The 19,791-nt window shown below is 40.2% G+C and overlaps 1 protein-coding gene across 1 annotated transcript; it reads left to right on the top strand.

Moving 5' to 3' along the window:
- The first annotated feature begins 139 nt into the window (after window positions 1-139).
- Window positions 140-19,269, top strand: vegfba (vascular endothelial growth factor Ba). The gene is made up of 8 exons (XM_074674451.1): window positions 140-1,115; window positions 7,265-7,316; window positions 7,401-7,597; window positions 7,685-7,758; window positions 7,869-7,904; window positions 11,230-11,301; window positions 13,142-13,378; window positions 15,176-19,269. Exons 1-8 carry the CDS (start codon window positions 1,038-1,040, stop codon window positions 15,195-15,197), a joined length of 768 nt encoding a protein of 255 aa, XP_074530552.1. The 5' UTR covers window positions 140-1,037; the 3' UTR covers window positions 15,198-19,269.
- Window positions 19,270-19,791: the final 522 nt, after the last annotated feature.

Here is a 19,791-nt window from a genome sequence, read left to right as displayed (position 1 = left end):
TTGAATCAGAAGACATACGCGTAATGTTATCGTGGCACCTGAAGCCATGTTCCCTTCGTAGCCTACAATGGGCCCCTGGAGCCCCCCTGACCCCCACTTTGGGGCCAGTCGAGAGAGTGCACCTGTATCCAGTGCGCGTGTCCCGTTTGGAAAAAGTTGGCAGCGCAATGGTTACGCTGCGTGCGTCTCAAGGGCAAAGGAAATGAGGAAACCGATCACAGCAACTAATGAGGACTGCTACCTCTCCAAACCTCTTCGTGTCTGTCTGCTGCTCTGCCGGCTTCACTGGAGCTGCGCTGCCATGTCAGTGCAGGATGTCACTGTAGTCATGTTTTTAAGAGGATAAAAAACGGGGAAGATGCGCCAGGAGGGGAAACGTCACATTTTCAATGGGAGCGACAGTGTGGAGAGACTGTGACCGAGCCGGAGAGACGAATATGCAGCACGTCGCTCCACAGCGGCGAGTATCTACTGGATAAATTACCTTTTGACTGAGTGCTCATTATTTTTCAGCCACACAGAGGATTTTGTTATCGCAGCACGTTTTAACGGGAAATTGGGTGATCCTCCTGTCACGCCACCGGACCCCCAAGGTTTCATGGGAGACTGATCCTGCTCTGAAATTTAGATTGGAAGGCATCATCCAAAGTTTAAATAAGTCCGATCCAAATATCAGGATCTTGAGGTCATGGTGCCCCAGTGGCATATTGAATTATTACTTATTGTGTATGGGTGAAAAGATCTGAAGGAGGGTGAAACGGACCAACCTGTGACTCTACCAATTGACATCACAGAGTCTCAGTAGAGTTTTGATTGGCCCCAGGGATTATCAAGACAATTTTTAATCCAGCAACATATTATTAATCCAACATTGAGGATGCCACCCTGGGCGTCCTTTCAAGGAAGGGAGACTGGAGAATGAAAGCGAGATTTCTGCGTATATAATCGGACGCAGAGCTGTTGAAAGGACACCATCGGACCTTCTTCTTTTGGACTGGTCCAAAAATATTTTTGCGTGCCCCTTGGACTCCTGCACAATGGGGATTATGCTTCAAGTTATTCTAGGAATGTTTCAATTCCTGCTGCTCACCAGAATACCGACGTCCCATGCCAAGGTACGTATAAGCCAACGTATTTTACCCTAATGACTGCATGTTTGAACTGGTGAGATGCCTGTCTACTGCGAGTTTCGGCGGATTTTTAACCAGGTGACATCAACGGTCACTCGATTAACACGAAGTTACACGAAGTATTTAGAATGAAAAGGTTTAATTAAGAACATGTGGGACTTTGAGGAAGTTATATCTGAGGTCAACACCTGTCAGCTCAGGTCCAGTGTCAGAAATGTCGCTGAGGTTAACTGTCCAGCTCTAAGTGTGAACCTTCATGTTGGAAGGCTACAATCATTTTGAGGAATTACTTTTGGGCTGCCAGGTTGGAGACAAACCTCCACCAGCATGGCGTTTGGCCTGACGTTAGCGTAGGTTAGGTCTACAATTTGAAACACTTATCTGTGGGAAAAAGGCAAGAAAGCAGCCAGATCAATGATTAAACTAATAACAAACTAAATATTAAAGAAATCTTGAAACTGTTGAGATATGCTGAATTTCGTCCTTACTGGCAGGTTGTCGTGGAAATATCCCAGTGTTAGCTTAAGTTACTATAGATGCAAACAAACAGCTTTCTAGCAGCTAGAAAACAGCTTTTGGTTTTAATTTGAGCAAGTTTGCCTTCCTGCATCTTTAAAGGAAATAAAGAGATTTAATTTAGTTTCAGTGGTGATAGAAACACTGATCAGCTTTTTTAAACTATCTGAATGAGCAAAGCTAGTCATTTCCTCTCCTTCTGCTAAGCTTGGCAACTGCTAGCTAGCTCTATCAGAGTTGTGTTGCTAGTTTATCTATCTATCTATCTATCTATCTATCTATCTATCTATCTATCTATCTATCTATCTATCTATCTATCTATCTATCTATCTATCTATCTATTTATATATATTTATATATATATATGTGTGTGTGTGTGTATATAAATGTGTGTATATATAGTGATAGAGAGACAGAGAGCGAGAGACAAACAATGCTTTGTTCGATTTATTTTGCAGTAATAGTGGACACTGGAGCTGAACTGACGTAAATAAAAAGGACAGAAGAGCAGAACGAAGCTAAACAGGAGGGTGATAGAGCAGGGGCTAAAACACGGGTTAAGCTGTTTGTGAAAATGTACCCACCTGCAGCAGTTAAACTGCAGTGGCCTGTTCAAACTTGAGAGTTAAGCTCTTCTTGGTGAGGTTGTAGTTGGTAGATGAGCACTGGCAGGAGATCACCAGAGTTCACTGACGTGAAGACCAGTCTTGGAGCACTGAGCTGCTGGCTCTTTCACAGATAGTCTGGTACTAAACTAAGTCTTCTAAGTTTGTTTGTTAGATGCCAGTGTTAAACTAAAGCGCCATGTAACTATGGATAACACATCATCCTGTCGCTTTGTACCCACCCTTGTTGTCTTGAACAAAGAAAAGTTGTGCTAAAAAGGTTTGATTTCCTCTTACTTGCTTCTAAAACAATGCACACCTTGGCAAGAGTCAAGTCCTTTTGACAGGATGAAAGTGCTCATAGGAAATGGAGTCTTTAATTTGGAAAACATGAACTTTTCAAGATAGTCCTTACAATGCCTTTAACGTGGACAAAAGGATCTGACAATATATTTTAAAACCACTGGTGTAGAAACAAAAAAAACGCTGCACTAGTATCAAGTGAACTGGATCCATTTTTGTACCTTTTAAGGTTACACTTGATAATTAAAGGGGTTATATTAGTGTGATTCAAAAACAGGGTTATGGTCATTATCATTAATAAGCAATGGTTGTCCTTATTGTGACATCTGGACTTGACTTCACACACTAACAGGGGCAGGCACGCTTAGATTGACAGAGCTGCATCATGTGCTGCTTTCTTTTATTTATGTCTGGAGAGTTGTATCAAGAACAGGCTGTGCTGAGCAGCAGTGTGGGATTCAGCCCTGACTGTGTTACTGTATGTTTAGTGATGCATCATCGTAGACACTACACAGCACACAGCAACGTGTGCTCCAAAAAAGCATCCTCACCTGCTCTCAGCTGCCGACTCTCACTGGAGATTCTCCACTCTCATGCCGTCTGTCAGCACATTTGAAAAAGGGGTCACTTTTTTTTAAATCCAGTGATGAAGATCAGTATGGGAGAGATGATGTGCAGTTGTTGGGCACACAAACAGAAACACACACTCTTGTCCCATCTGTACAATTTGCTTTAGTGGAGACTATGAGCTAGACAGAAGACAATACTAGTGCAGATGGCGATGGGTTGGCACTGAGAAGCATGTGTGTGTGTGTGTGTGTGTGTGTGTGTGTGTGTTTGTGTGTGCGTGTGTGTGTGTGTGTGTGTGTGTGTGTGTGTGTGTGTGTGTGTGTGTGTGTGTGTATATAAGTATATGCCAGCTCCTTGCAAATGTGGCAGCCAAAAGAAGATAATCTTATCCCAATCGAAAAGACGCACAGAAAAGACACACTTACTTAATTCCACATCCTAGCAGTCACAAAATGGCCTCAGTCCCAGCTTAACTCAGAATCAGTGTGGGTCTACACTTGTGTGTGTGTGTGTGTGTGTGTGTGTGTGTGTGTGTGTGTGTGTGTGTGTGTGTGTGTGTGTGTGTTTTAAAGGGGGTGGAGTAGTTGAAAAGGGGGCAACTGGACAAAGTCTACATTCCCTTACATGTGGCCTTGGTTGTGTCACTGTCTTTCTCTCTCTCTCTCTCTCTCTCTCTCTCTCTCTCTCCCTCTCACACACACACACACACACACACACACACACACACACACACACACACACACACACACACACACACACACACACACACACACACACACACACACACACACACAGACCCAACAGTGAGAGCTATAACGTGCAGTTTCTCTTTCTGTGTTTTTTATGTTGTACAATGAATATTAACTTCTAATTTGCATGTACCCACAGTAAAATGTGCCCTCAGGTTTATATAACATGAAAGATAAAGTCTGTCACCTGAATGTTTAAGAAGTGTGTTCTTAAATGATTAAGAAGTAGCTTGTTGAACTTCTTTTCTGCATGTAGCTAAGTTCAGCCCAGTGATTCTCCAGCCCAGAGGTAGAGTCCAGGGGTCATAAGGTATGGCTGATAGTTAGATGATGAGAAAGTTTCTGGAATCTCATGATATGGGATTGTTATGGGTAAAAATCTATTGAATTAACCTCCTGAGGAGTTTAGGTTGAATGAGAGGCTCAAACTACACATGGTTACAAGCAAAAATGTTTGGTAAATACTATAGTGTTTTATTGTGTGTGCTGTTTTTAGGAGTTGGGTCAAGCATCCGTGTTTAATGGTGTTTCTTTTGCCAAGAACTGAACCTGTGAGCAGAAAACAGCCCAGTTGTAAGCTTGTTTTATTCAGTAACCAACAGTTAATCAAAACACCTGCTCCGTCTGGGTAAACTTTTAACTTGGTGCTTTCAAGTGTCTCTTTTTTTGAATGTTAAATTTTCATATTTCAAAGCAACTATAGCTGTTAATATCAGTTGTTGGCTAAAGCTCGAATGATCATGTTTTAAATGTACAGTAGCGGCAAACTTTGCGTGAAATAAATGATATCAAAACAACTTTATTAGAAATCTTGAGTAGATGCACTTTTTTCCACAGTAGAAACCATGAATTTATCTAAAGGTTAATTTTATGTAGTAGTACTATTGTAAAGTATAATATGTAGAGTATGTGTGGTGCTTGCTTGTTTGTTGTTTGTTAAGGATTTGGCTTAAATTTAGGAACTCATTGATTGGTTAATTGGTAGGTCATATGGATGGGGCAGAGTTATGGGATGATGTTTTATTTTTGAAGTCACCGATAACCTTTTGTTTGGCGTGAATAAAAGAAGGTGATGGAGCACGGGTCACCACATTTTTTGTCGACTTTTTTCTTTGGATCACTGTTTATCTCATTAGTTAACTGTTTACATTACAATAAGTTTGACATCATTTTTTCATCAATAAAAAGTCAAACCTTTTTTTTTTTTTCGGATTCATGATTCAGACACAATACTAGGCCCAACGATACAAACTTAGTTTTACTCCATGATAAATGAATTGATTTCTGGACGCCATTGTTTACCTTTTTAAACAGAACAGTATGATTTCTGTTGCATAATTGTTTAAACCCAGTAATCTGATTAGACAAGACAAGTTCCTTGAGTTCTGACATAGAGCAGATCAACAATGACTGTTAGGGGTTTTCCAATTCTAGCTAAGTTCTGGGACTAGTCGTGTTTAAGAGGCAACATGATGAGCCAACAAAACAAACAGGTGAAAACATTGTGATACTAAATTTATTTAACCCCACGACTTCAATATAAAACAGGAAAAGTACCCAGAGAGCATAGAACTCTGCCAAGCATATTGTGGTTGTCACGCAACACTTTAGTCCTACTTTAATGTTATACTCCCCTTCAGCAGACTGTCTGCTACAATTTGGTGTTGGTTGCAGGTTTGTACGATAATTTGTTACCTGACAGTGTTGAAATTATGATGACCCAGTACATATTTCATATTCCGTATCTTAGTATCCAGGATATTGCCAGGATCTGGATCTTACTTTTACATCTGTCAGAAATTATAGTGACATTGTTTTATATTCTATTGCAAAGCAATCTGACCATTTATCGTGGATTTATGTTCACATATGGTGAAAACGGCCTGATCTCACAACAATAAAAAAATCCCTTAAAAATGTCCTGGATCCAGACAGATATTCAAATCACCTCCAAAATTCAATCACTTCTTCCTTATCTCGTTTTGAACATTTCCTGAAATTTTCATGAAGATACAATCATTACTTTATGAGTTATGTTTTTCACAGAGAAACAGACAAACTCTCCCAAAAACATGACCTCCTTGGTAGAGGTAATCAGTGTTACTCTGCATAATATAACCATCAAAAGGTTATGAACGTGCCAGACTGTAGGCTTTGACATTCTGCTCATGCTTCATATCCACATGTAAAGTTTTATAGTCTGTGTCTTATTCATTTTTATTTTTCAGCCCTCTGCGCCGGGAGTGGTGGTCAGCTGTGGTTGCAGGGGCATGCCATATTGGTTCCTGGTGGAGGTTGGTGACACCCACCCCTCCTCTGGGGCCTGTGTTGGGCTGCTGTGGCTGTGGCCGGCTCTCTGCTCCTGGTGCAGATGGCTCCTCTAATGGTGCTTCCTCCACTGGCTCATTTGTAGTCAGCCTCATGTACATAAGTGTGTGTGTGTGGTTGTTAACTGTGGGTTGTATTTTTGTGTGGGCAAAGGGTGGTTGGGTTGTAGGGCACGTTTATTGTTTTTAATTTGACTGTAAAGCACTTTGTGTTACATCCTGTTCACTGCCTGCAAATTCACAAACAGTTGTGAACAAACCCAATGGTACATCCTCATGCTGTCCTCATGCAGAGCGACTAAAATTGTTTCAAACTCTGTAAGTAGCTGAAATGAGGGCAAAGGTAGCAGGTATAATGTTTTTATTTAAAGGCTCAAAAAGACCCATGGGTCACATTTGTGCAGGGAACCTTTCATAACAGCCTTAAATGATTGTTTGATGCAGCAGGTCTGCTGTTAAAATCCAACATGTCAGTGTGTGTCGTTATTAATCATTATAGTGGATGAAGGTTATATTTCACTACTGCATTGTTGGTTTGACTGGATGTTGCTTTTCACAGATTTTTGAATTTTAAAGACTGACCATGAATGAATCTGTGATTGCGATCGATCAGCTGTGAGTAAGAAAGTATTTGACAGAAAGACTGGTAAACAATAGCTGAATCCCAAGTGCACTTTGTGTTTTAATATAATGTTATGTATCAAAGTCTTTAATTCTCCCTCACAGGGGTTATGCAACAGGTGAAGTTAGCTTGGAAAGATTTTTGCTTCAATTTTTACCATCAAACTAGTTTTCATGATATAATAACATTGTGCATAAAGTAAAGATAAAATCACAGGAATCAGCCTCAAGAAACATGAGCTATGTCTGAAGTAACTTTTTACAAAGCTATTGATTTTCTTTGGTTGAGTTCAACATTTTTCCCCAATTTTCCTCTTTCTAAAGTCAGATTTTGTCAGCACTCTCATGTTAGATTCTAAATGTGATGAAACAGACTAACTTCAGCAGTGATAATGCTTTATGGAGGCATTACTTTTCACATTCGACTGTATTCCTCCCTGCAGCTCGCTCACTGGCGGCCAGCTGACTCCCCAAAGTCCAGGGAAGGTCGAGAAGGTATGCTGCCTGTTTCTGCATGGATCTTGCTCTGCTTTTAGAATCAGATGATAAGCTGTATTGATTTTTTTTTTTCTCTACCAGTGAGGCGGTGGTTGGAGGTTTATTCGCGAAGTGGCTGTGAGCCTCGGGACACTTTGGTTGAGGTCTGGCAGGAGTTGCCAGGGGAGACGCACCATCTCTTTGTTCCATCCTGCGTGTCGGTGAGGCGATGTGGCGGCTGCTGCTCTGATGAGGCCCTGGAGTGTGTTCCCTCGCTCACACACACACTCACCATGGAGGTACACACATCACATGTTGTTACTACCTTCTTTACTGCAGATAAATGAGATGGTTTTAAAATAATATTTTGTATCATCTGTGTTCAGCTGATGAGGACCTCCTTCATGAAACACGAGCTCATTGAGTTGCCTTTCATTGAGCACAGTCAGTGTGAGTGCAGGTAATGAAACACTCTTTCACTGTCTGTATTCACGGATATGCTGTTGACTTGTTGTTGACTGACTGCCTCCCGCCTTTATTTTGACAGTGTCTGTTTTTTTGTGTGTGTAGATTAAAAGCAGAATTCCAGCCAACACCTACAACAAGGTAACACATTTAGTCTTCACATTTTACTTTTCTCAAACTTTTCCTCACTATTACTCTCTTTGATTTCCTTTTGATGATCGTGCCTGAGTGAGTTGCTGTCTTGAATTCTGATACTCAATCATCTCTAATGACTTTACAAAGCCCTCTCTGTTCAGCCCCGTCCACTAAAGACACTCTTATGATTCTGCTGATGGTGTTTTGATGAGGAGAAGGAAGTCAGTGGAGCATTTCTGTCTCAGCAGTTCTTATAAAACCCAAATAGCTGTGGCGTGCTTGTCTATATTAATTGGATATCAGACACTCTGTCTCATATTCTTTTTCAGTGGGTTGATCACTTGAGTAGATTTGACTCTTCCTGTAAAGCAAAACACAAAGAATCAATATATTCACATCACCAATATAATACACAATGTGCCAGAGTTTTCTTTCATTAAAAATAGAGAAGATTCAACAGGTCTACCCCCATTTAATCAGAGGGTGTTCATCAAGTTGCCCTTGTGGTTCACTGTGCGCTCCATATAACAGGGCTTGGTCTTACTCCCGCTCTTGGTTTCATGATGGTCACATTATCACCCCTGCCTTTTTTTGTCCTGATTACTGTGCTTTAACCATAAGGTAAAGAAGACTGAAAAAAATGATAGAAACGACAAAAATCCTTTTGAAATTTACCATCCCAATTAAAAAAATAAGTTTTGATGCTGAGTGAAATGTTGAAATTTAAAAGAAAGTTATTGCATGCAAATGAATTAAAGTCAATACTGAAAATGGGGCAAAAACACAATATTTTAACTATTTTTTTTGTTTGTTTTTGCTGTGTAAAATATATGTTGTTCATTTTAAAATCAATGCAAACAACATAATCTCACAAAGTTAGAACATTTACAACAAAACACTAACACTTACATAACAGATAAATAACAAGAGGTTTAGCACTCTGTGACAAACTGCGTGAGCAAAAAGTTCTACTGTTTAAAAACCATGACGTCATTAAAAACAACCATGACTCTGTCTTTGGAGTTACTGAATAGGTTCAAAATCACTCCCTAAAACCAGAACCACAGTCTGTGAACACAGTTTGTTGCTGCATCTACGCAGGTTAAAATTGTAACAAGCAAACGTGATTGAGATTGGTGAACTCTTCAGGACTTAAGCCCATTTCAGATGGAAAGAGGCCAAGAGGGAAACTGTTTCGTGGTTCGATTAAATATATTTTGTAGACCCTACGTTTTCCCCTCTAAAAAGAGCAAAGGCGATGGTTTGTTAGCACAACCCTCTGACTTCCTTGGATTTGGATTATGGCTTTAAATGCTGTAGATTTCCTGTAGCCTGTTCCAAATGTGTTTAAAGCTCCAGTAAGGAGTTTTTAGCTGACTGTGAAACAGATGGAAACAAATATTGATATCTCCTTATGACTAACAAAAGCAAAGAAGACCATCAGCGACATGACAGATTGTTACAGTGGGATTGTTTTTCATGCCTGAAACTGCTGACGTGGGTTTGGTGTCACACAAAGTGATTAACTCCAAGCTGCCGAAACAGCATTTAGTTTCCATTGCAAATTTAATGACGGGGTCAAAGAAAGAAAGGAAGAAAGAAAGAATAAACGAAAGAAAAAAGATGTAGAGAAGAAAGCAATAAAGAAAAAAAGCCAGAAAGAAAGAAAGAAAGAACACCAGTATGAAAGGTATAAAAGAGGAATAAGTAGAAAATACAGAAAAGGAAGAAAGAAAGAAAGAAAGAAAGAAAGAAAGAAAGAGAGAAATAAGGAAAGAAAGAAAGAAAGAAAGAAAGAAAGAAAGAAAGAAAGAAAGAAAAAAGAAAGAAAGAAAAAAAGAAAGAAAGAATAAACAAAAGAAGAAAGAAAGATGTTGATAAGAAAGAGAAAGAACAAAAGTCAGAAAGAAAAAAGGAAAGAACAACAGTATGAAAGGAATAAAAGAGGAATAAGTAGAAAATGCAGAAAATGAAGACAGAAAGAAAGAAAGAAAGAAAGAAAGAAAGAAAGAAAGAAAGAAAGAGAGAAAGAAAGAAATGGACAAAGGCAAGAAAGAAAAAATCATATAGAAAAAAATGAAAGAAAAGGTGAAATAAAAAAGTAAAAAAAATAGAAAGAAAGGGAAAAAATGGAAGAAAAAAGATAATGACAGCCAGAAAGAAAGATGGAGGACTAAAAGACTACTTACAGTCACTTTACTCACTGGATGAAATCACCAGAAGTAAAGTTTCAATCACAGGTGTTGATGAAATGAACCCAGATGAAAAGTCACAAACAGAAGCTTTAATGCTGCGTTATGAGAGTTTCTAAAACAGTGTGACTCTGTGTCACAGAGAAACTTCAAAATGACTGGAATCAAGAACATCAACTTTGATGGTTCATCTGCATTAGGCAACTAAATTTGAGCTCTCTGTTTTTTTTGATCAGGCCTCCAATTTGCAGATATTAGAGGATTAAAACATGTTTGAGAATAGTATTGGCGAAGATAAAACTGTGTTTAGATAAATATGCAAAGTGATTAAAGCCTTCTGTTCAGATAGTGTTCAGCTGAACACTATGACAGGAATGTTTCCCTTTTGTCCCTGATGTTTGTTTGTGACCAGACAATCATACGACTGCATCTTTAATGTTTATGTCCCGTTGCTTCCTGTTAGGATGAGGACATAAATAAAGGATTCCTATGTATGTGTGTTTACGCAGTCTTTATCTAGTTCATGGTTGATGTGTCAGCATGACGCTGTTGGTTTAGTTATATCTCTACATGTATCACACAAATGTTCCTTGTGTGTCTTTATTGATGTGTGTGAAAGTTTTTAAATGTGTGTGAGCATTATTTCTATGTGCTGTGTGTATGTGTGTGTGTGTGTGTGTGTGTGTGTGTGTGTGTGTGTATTTGCCCCCTCAGTGATCTGTGTGACTCTCTCCCAACATCCCCTGGGACAGTCCGCATCCTGTTGTCACCATAGTGATGATTTTATCTCCCCTGCCATGTGCTTTCTCACTGACTGACGGAGCAGAGTCACGAACCATGATAGCAAATTAGAGCCCCGAAAACATCAGCAGCAGCAGCAGCACAGGCTGTTAATAATGTCAGAGCTAAGCTGGTGAACACTGGCTCCATAATTTGATAGTGTTTAATACAGTTTGTAGCAGATAGGATTTGAACAGAGAGACAGCAAAGTCAAACAAGGACAGGCAGAGATACAGAGCCAACAGTCATACTGAGGATGCAATCGAGACATTTACTCTGAGTATTTGGAGACTGTCTGTGCAAGACCAAACTCATATCATTGATTTGAGATGTTAATGCTGTTTTTCTGATATCTGCAGACCTTCAGTGAAGCCACCAAGAAAAAATAAGAAAAAGGAGAGACAGAAGACATCTGGAGGCTCCAGAGCTGTGTGCGTATTATATTCACCTTACACACGTGAATGTTTTAACCTCAAGTCCTGTTTTTGTTTACTACTCAGTATTTTCCACTGTCAGCGTCAGTTTGACTATTTGGATTACAGGGGAGAAACTGGGTTATCAGGGTTTACTGAAGGTTCATTTGTTTTACAGCCAAAGCATTCAAGGACTCTCTCTCTTACACACACACACACACACTCACAAACACACACACAGACTTACTGATGTCACTCTATGATGTGTTTCTAATGTCACTGGAACATTACGTGGAGAAAATGTATATCTTTGAGATTTTAATCATAAACCAATGACATCAAAAAATCAGACTCCCAATCAGCAAACATTTACAGGGTTTGTGATTGCAAGTCATGGAAAACTTTTTATCTGTATATAACATACCCTGCAGTGGTTTACAACTCAGCGTCTGAAGGAAAATGGAAAACATTAATCCTACTGTTAATCCACTTACTTAAACTTAACTCAGTGAAACTTGATTCTCCACTCTTTGAGCAAGTTTCACGCTTATTACTGTTAATCTGCCAAATCTAAACCATAAAAATCAAAGTGACTGCCAACTTTTATCAGTCAGACACCCCGATACATCCATTAATAATGGGTCCTCTCCCTGATTGAAAACATTTGGTTTACAGTGATGTGTGGCGTTGACTCACAAAAGAGTATATCAGTCACATTTTAGGACTGAAATGATGATCCTGTAACACTGCGATATGAGGGAAACAGCAGTTTAGTACCTCTGTATCTTTCAGGGAAGAGTAACAGAGTAGGCCTCCTCCTCCTTCTTCTCCAGGCTCGTCTTCCCCTTCACTTTGTTGTCAGTCGTTATCCAGTCAAGGGGCCAGAGGTGGCTCGGCTTGGGTGTGATGTCCCTCACCACCCATCCATCACTTCTAACTGCCTTTATTCAGGCACTGGCAAGGGTGAAATCTGTTTAATTTGCTCTTAAATGCCACCTCCTCTATCCATGCCAGCGGCAGGCGTGGTCATCAGGACCTGAACAAAGATGGCCCGTCTCTGCTTCATTAAGTCACTTCATTAAAGCCGCCAGCCTCCCTGGAGGACTGAGGCAGAACCGGCTCCAGTTAATGGACCAAGAGACGCAGGCAACTTTCTCAGAGCCAGAGAAAGTTGCCTGCGTCTCAAGGAGAAACTGGAGGCCTCATGAAGGCAGCTAAGTGACCATAGCCATGGAAACGGGACGAAAAACGAGACGACAGAAAAAGCAGAAAGTTTTTCTGCAGCTAAAGAAGTAGTATCCCACATTAGTCACACGTCTCCCACACAACGAGTGGTGTTGACTGTGTTGGTCTGGCACTGCAGGTTTTAACAGGCTGGCATTTCGGTTTTTGCCATGCTCATGACATGAGCTAGCATAACTGGCAAGGCAGCGGTATCTTTGGTACCCTGAGACGCTTAACAAATCCCTGTCCTTCACTGCAGCACCTGGTGGTGTTAAAATTGGATAAAGTGTCTCAGTACTTATTGGACTGATTGTCAGAGAATTTCTCAGTGACAGTCCAAGAAAAGTTAAACAACATTATTAGGTCACATATTGAATTTCCTTCAGCTACAAAACTAACAACAATCTTACCAGCCTCTGTGCTTGGTATTCAGTGTAAAGCTAAATCCAGGATGGTATCTTGTAGAGCAGAGACAACATGTTGAAAGTCTTTGCTCCTCATGTTTGTGTCGTCTTCGTGCTGATGTCTGATCTCAGTTCAGTCCAGCCTAACACAGCTGTTTACATGGCTGTGGATCAGAGATGAATGAGTGAATTAATCCTGCAGCTAACTTCACTACTCCTCTCCCATCCAGGACCCTTGATCTCCCACCTCTCCCTCCACCAACCTCACCTCCTCCTCCTCCATCACCCCCTCCAACCAGCCTCTCTCTCCCTTCACCTCCGCCTACGTCCCCGTCTTGGAGGCCCAGTTGTCACCCCTGCAGAGGGAGGAAGTGGGTTTTGGATGAGTCGTCTTGTCTGTGTCGCTGCACCATCAGAGCTGAGAGCTGCAGCCGGAAAAACCGGCGGCTCAACCATCAGCGCTGCAGGTCAGTCCATTTAAAACACATTAAATATCCTACTTACTGTGTTAGTTACTGAATTTATCATATTCACTAATCCATTTTCAAACACAAGAGTCTGTTACTTAAAAAGGACCAAGAGGAGCATACAAAAACAGGTACACTACAAAAAAATGAAATCTTATCACATGATTTTGTCTTATTTTGGAGAGAAAATGTCTTTTTAGACTTAATATGAGCCAGATTTACCCGACTAGTCCAGAAAAATGCCTTGTTTGAAGTTATTTTAAGACAAAAATGAGGTCTGAAATGCTTGTAACAAGTTTAAAAAGATCTGCCAATGGAAAAAGAGAAAAGTTATTTGTATTGAGACATTATTCTAGTTTTAAGCAAATTTTCTAGCATTTTTTTCTTTTCTATTGCCAGATTTTTTTTTGCTTGTTACAAGCAATTCAGACCACTTTTTGTCTTTAAATGACTTGAAACAAGACATTTCCTAGACTGTTAATTTGAACATGGCTCATATTAAGTTTAATAAGCCAATTTTTAGTTAAAATTAGACAAAACACGTGTTAAGATTTCAGTTTTTGTACCTGCCAATGTTTTATACTAAACAGGGATGCTAACTGGCTTTGATTCTTTAACCCTTTATGAACTACCATACCAAGTCTGCCAGAGCAAATCTTTATGTTTTTACATGTTGTACTGTCATTTTTTGCATAAAACTTTTGCTATACATCAGTACAACCCCCATATTCAAAATTTTAATTAAATGTGTTTTTGTCTAGACTAAATAAATTGCTAAAAGGTTTAATAAACTATATAAAAAAATGAATATTTTAAACTTTTTTTTTTAATTACAGAAATGTCAGTTGTATCCTTCAAAGTGTGCTTGTGAAGAGCATGATTATGGGTATTCATCATAGGGGGGCATGTGAATCACCAAAGTCTGGATTGTGATGTTTCTGTTGTTTATGCTTTATACTGGATTTCTGAAAACACATTAGTGGAAGGAAACAGCGCTATAGCATATGTTCAAAAGATAATATGAAAGTGTAACTCTACAGATTTTATATCTAAAAGGAATGATTGATCCAATCTGTTTTCAAATCTACTGCCAATCAAAATGTAATATGCAAGACATAGCGTTGGCGCCCGCTGGTTTTACCTTCACTGTTGCCACAACGCCGCCGCTGTGTGTGTGTCTCGCTCCCTTTCTGTGTGTGTGTGTGTGTGTGTGTGTGTGTGTGTGTATCCCTCTCTCTTTGCCCCCCCCATCTCTCTTTACTTCTCTCTCCTCTATCTGTCCCTCTCTAACCCCAACACAGTTGAGGCAGATGTCTGTCTAACATGAGTCTGGTTCTGTCCGAGGTTTCTGCCTGTTAAAGGGAAGTTTTCCCTTGCCATTGTATCTTGATAAATGCTGCAAAGTCCTGTACTCATGGTGGGTTAAGATGAGATAAGACTCCTTAATTTGTCTTGATGTTGGGTTTCTGCTAATAAGATTTTATTAACATTTACAGGTCTAGACCTGTGAATGTTTTTGTAAAGTGTCTTGAGATAATGTTTGTTATGATTTGGCGCCATACAAATAAAGACTGATTGATTGATTGGACTCTAAAGGGTTTATAAACTAGAAACCACAAATTTACATATGCATAGTCATTTATCATGATAGGAGGTGTATTTTAATCCATTTACCACAGTCATGTGACAGACATTTTCCTGAAATGTGTCATTGTTTGCTGATATCTCTGCGTCTGTGTCTTTTTGTTTTTGTTGTTTAACAGAGAACTTTAATCTCTCTTCTCTCAATCGTTTCAGGTGTGAAGCCATGAGGACTTGATGTGTTGGTCCACTTCCCTTCGCTTCCTTTACTCCACCATTAGCCCTGTGGATTCATCACCCCACTCCCAGCATCAGTGCCCCTTAAAGCACACAGGACCCCGGACAATTATCGGAAGTAATTAGAAGCACACATGGGAACCTGTAGAGGCACTTTAGAGTAGTATCAAGTGCAGCTTTACAGCCTGAATATAGATATACGTGTGTGTGTGTGTGTGTGTGTATGTGTGTGTGTGTGTGTGTGTGTGTGTGTGTGTGTGTGTGTGTGTGTGTGTGTGTGTTTGTGTGTGTGTGTGTGTGTGTGTGTGTGTGTGTGTGTGTGTGTGTGTGTGGGTGTGTGTGTGCAACCAAACATCTTATCACCCCCTCTCAGTCCACATACATGTACAGACATGTAGAGCTACAAAACGCATCCTGTGAGTGGAGGGAATGGAGGTACCAAGTGGCAGCACAGTGGTGTTCATGAGGAAATACATTTTTCCTGGAGCGAGGAGTTGAGTGTGTGACTGCTCTGCTGCGGTCTGGAGGTTGGAGAGCTATGAGGTCTTCTGTTCTGCAGTTAAACTTGTAAGAGAACAATAGAAACTCTCCTAATCTACGGCTAAACAAGAACAAAAGAACTGAGGAGGATTGGATTTCAGTGGAAGTTTTTCTTTTCTTCTTTAAGGACAAATTGCACATGGAGGTGAATTCCAGGTTGAAATAAAGGCCACTTTTTGTGCAGATAATCTAAATGTGGCCACAAATGACAGATGGACACTTCCACATGGATATGGGACATGCACATGAACTGGCACCCCAGTGTGCATGGACCTATAGTCTCACTGAATGCTGGGAGGTGAGTGCGTCTGTGTGGTCTCTGCACTGAAAGACCCAGATGGGATATCCCTGCAGCCGTTCTCTCTCATTCAAAGTGTCTGACCACGGGGCTGGCTCTCCAAGCCGATTTCCAGCATTTGTTTAATTTGGGCCTTTTGTCTCCATCTTTCTTGGGCTCCTGGATTGAAAGCAGTCGCTTTGCCTCTCTTTGCGTCTCTTTTCGGCAGTGAGGAGAATGACAATAATGAGGGGGCTGGCGGCTGTCCACTGCTTCACACACAAACATTCACACTTATAAAGCCAGGAACACAGGCGACACTGCTAATGCAGACACACACAGGCTCCCTCTGTGTGTGCTATAGCAGGCACACACACACACACATACATATTTACATACATCATGCAATGTGAAATGGATGCAGGTAGCCATAAGCTTTTATTTTTCTGTAAGTCAGTAGTTTATACTTACAACTTCCTGTAAAGTCTTCATTTGATATTGTATTATATGCCTCTGTTTTATATTTTATTATAATTGCTTCAAGATGATTGAACAGATATTGTGTATATTGCAGAATGTGTCTTTGTTTTGTTTGTGTTCATCTTTAATCCATCTGCATAAAGAGTCACGCTGGGTGGCCGGCTATGAACACAGTTTGCATCTAAACCGATACCCAAATGTATTGAATTCAGAGAGGGCTCACACAGGCCACAAACAGGAGACTATATACATTATAATGTGTAACTCAAACAATCAGTGGGGTAGCGCTGTCCGCCGCAGAACACACAAACTAAGCAAACAGCCTTTCCCAGTGCACTGAAAGGAAAACATAGCTGTTTTTGTTGCATGTTAGAGCCGGGATGGAAAGAGTATTCATTTGGAACATAACTTGTTTATATTCTGACTGGATCTCACGGTTTAACTCCATGTTAGTTCATGACTGCTTGGCTGCTGGGTGGGCACAGGGATTTGAACTGTGACCGTTTCAGAAAGGATGAGGTCTGGAGCAGCTTGTCAGTCAGCATGGTGAGCTAAATCCAGAGCTCAGAGGACCCATAATGGCAGGTCACACAGTTTAAACACATTTTTCACTCGCATTCAAACCTTTGTCTTGTGCTCAGTTTTTTGTGGAGAACATTTAACCCATGGCATCTGAGCTACACGACAAACAGTAGCTTTGAAAGTCCATGATTCATGGCCGTACTCTCCCCCAGATCCATATGATCCTGCTGATTGACACAGCGGTCCAGAGTCTGAATTATTTGTGTCAGCCTTGTGTGAAAGAAGTGTGTTTCGGAGGGTGCTGTGATAAGCTCTGTATTTATATTTCCTGAGATGAGATTTTTTTTTTCACGCTGAGTCCATTGTTCAGTGCTTGTTTTTACTGTCGATCAATGCTTCAATCACTACCTCTATATCACGGCATATTAATGACCAAGTATAAGAGCATTGTTGTTACTGTCTCTGTGTTATTTCAGAGCTTGTGTAAGCATTTTTTTTTACCTTTAGCAATAAGCATAGTCTTGAGTGTCAATATGTGGAGCTATAGCAGATTTTTATTGATGATTGCTAGTTTAGAGGAATCTATAGGAGTTTTCTTTGTACGTTTTCAATAATCTGAAGGGAAACTGTCTTATAAGAGGAGGACTGAGCTGGTCCTCCAGGTACAGACCAGACACTGTGCCACAATGTGGAATAGGAGAGGATTTCCCAGCGCGTTTGTAGCCTTTAGTGTCAACATCCTGCCTTGATAAGAGATGAGATTGATACCACTCTTATTTCTTTTGTGTAACTATGAGGCAAAAGGTGCCAGTCATTTAGCTTAGCACAAATACTGAAGCAGAACCCCAGGAACCTGCCTGGTAATGACCGAGTCTTGTTAGCTCTGTCTGTTTAAAGACCTGAGTGTTCTTTCCCTGCACCTATGTTCATGGTCCTACCTGTCTTGGTGATAATGACTCCTGTAACTAGTTATAAAGTCATCTGGTGTTTCTGCTCTTCAAGTGTTTAATCCATGTAGAAACAGAATAATAACAACAAGACTCTAAACATTTCTGACCAGCAGAGAAGTTGTCACTGCTCCAAAATAAGATATAGCCCAGCATGCTACCCAAAAACAGATTGATCTTTATACTGATTTAAAAAGAAGGATCGAAAGTAATTCTTAATAGGCTTGAGAGATGCTGGTAGAGAAATATTTGTGCTGGTTTGCTGTTTCCACTTATTTCCAGTGTTTATGATAAGCTAAGCTAACTGGTTGCTGCTGTGGCTTGATGATTCACTGTACAGACTTGAGTGTAGGAGTGCTATCAAGCTTCATCATCTTAAAAATAACCCTTCCCTCCAAATTTAGAACAATCCTTTATGGATTTAATCACTTGCAGCTATTAAAGCTTGAGCATTTATGATTAAATTTTCCCTTGATAAAATTGCATTCTTTCAAAGTTTTGGGAAACACAGGAGTCCCTAAACCTCAGTGAGAACTAAACCTGTTTGGAATTGCAAAGCACTTGCTGCACATTGGAAATTTGCAAGAGAAAATCTGTGGGAAGCAGAAGTAAAGGAGCAAATGAACTCAGACTGAAAAGCTCCACTCATGCAGGTGTGTGCGACATATCAAAGACATTCCACCTTTAAGAGTTGTGCTGCTGAGATAAGCTTTTTGTGAGCTCCTGCAGCTCTTTATGCGACTAAAAGTCTTTCATTAGAAATCCTTTAAAAAGCATTGGCACCCCAATTTTTCAGCATCACAACTCTGTCCAACATACATCTTGAACATATTAATATCCCATTCAAATGTCCTGATCCTGTGTCAGTGTCAAACATCATGCTATGTATCTGTGCAATCTACAGTGTTAAAGCTAGCCGTGTCTAGCCTCCAGTCTTAGCCTATAGACACCCCTGACAAAACGAAATAACTTTTTATAATCTCTAATATCCTGCCATGACCTTGTGTATGACGTCGTGCATACTGTAGAAATGTATTTGTACTTCATATTAGCTGTACCTTTGCCATGAATCTCTTCTCTGCAAATACATTATACTACTGTAGCCTATCTATAAAGAAAAAAACTACACTCTTTTTTTGCTGCTACACCATTTGTGCCCTATTATCATGTATTTGTAGAAAAACAATGCAGTCTTATGTTGTATTAGTATATAAATGCCAATTACTAGATTCAATGTCCTCATTAAAGTGTAAACTGCATTGTCAGATGTATTGACCAGGATACAACCGTGATGTTACAGATGTTATTAAAGGAAATGTCTTATTTTTCATATAAACCTTACTGTTTTCTTTTTGTCACTGTTTATATTTGCTGCTGTCAATGTGTAATGCCCTCATCTCCCCCACTGCTTCATGTGAATCTCTCCTTTAACGCTAATGAAAGGTAAACAGACTCTTTTGATTACAGTGACACGCGGGGAGGCTGGCACAGAAAGGATGTGCGTGTGATGTAAGGTGGTGTTATGAGACATAATATTGTTGCCTCCTCCTTTCATTGGTGCTGCTGAGTCAGAAGCTGGTAAAGTACAAAGGTGTGAGGACACACACACACACAGACACACACACACAGACACACACACACACACAGACACAGACACACACAGACACACACACACACACACACACACACACACACACACACACACACACACACACACACACACACACACACACACACACACACACAAAGGGTGGCAGTGGCACCAAGTTCATTCAGTCAAGCATAGTAAAGAGTCATTTTGATGCTACATTATAAGTCTCCTCTAAACC

The sequence above is a fragment of the Halichoeres trimaculatus genome, unplaced genomic scaffold (genome assembly GCF_033239565.1).
Source record: "Halichoeres trimaculatus isolate MK-OKI-2021-1 unplaced genomic scaffold, fHalTri1.1 fHalTri1_scaffold_7, whole genome shotgun sequence".
In the NCBI taxonomy this organism is placed as follows: Eukaryota; Metazoa; Chordata; class Actinopteri; order Labriformes; family Labridae; genus Halichoeres; species Halichoeres trimaculatus.
Note: the sequence above shows the minus strand (reverse complement) of the source record. Positions and strands in the feature narration are given on the sequence as shown.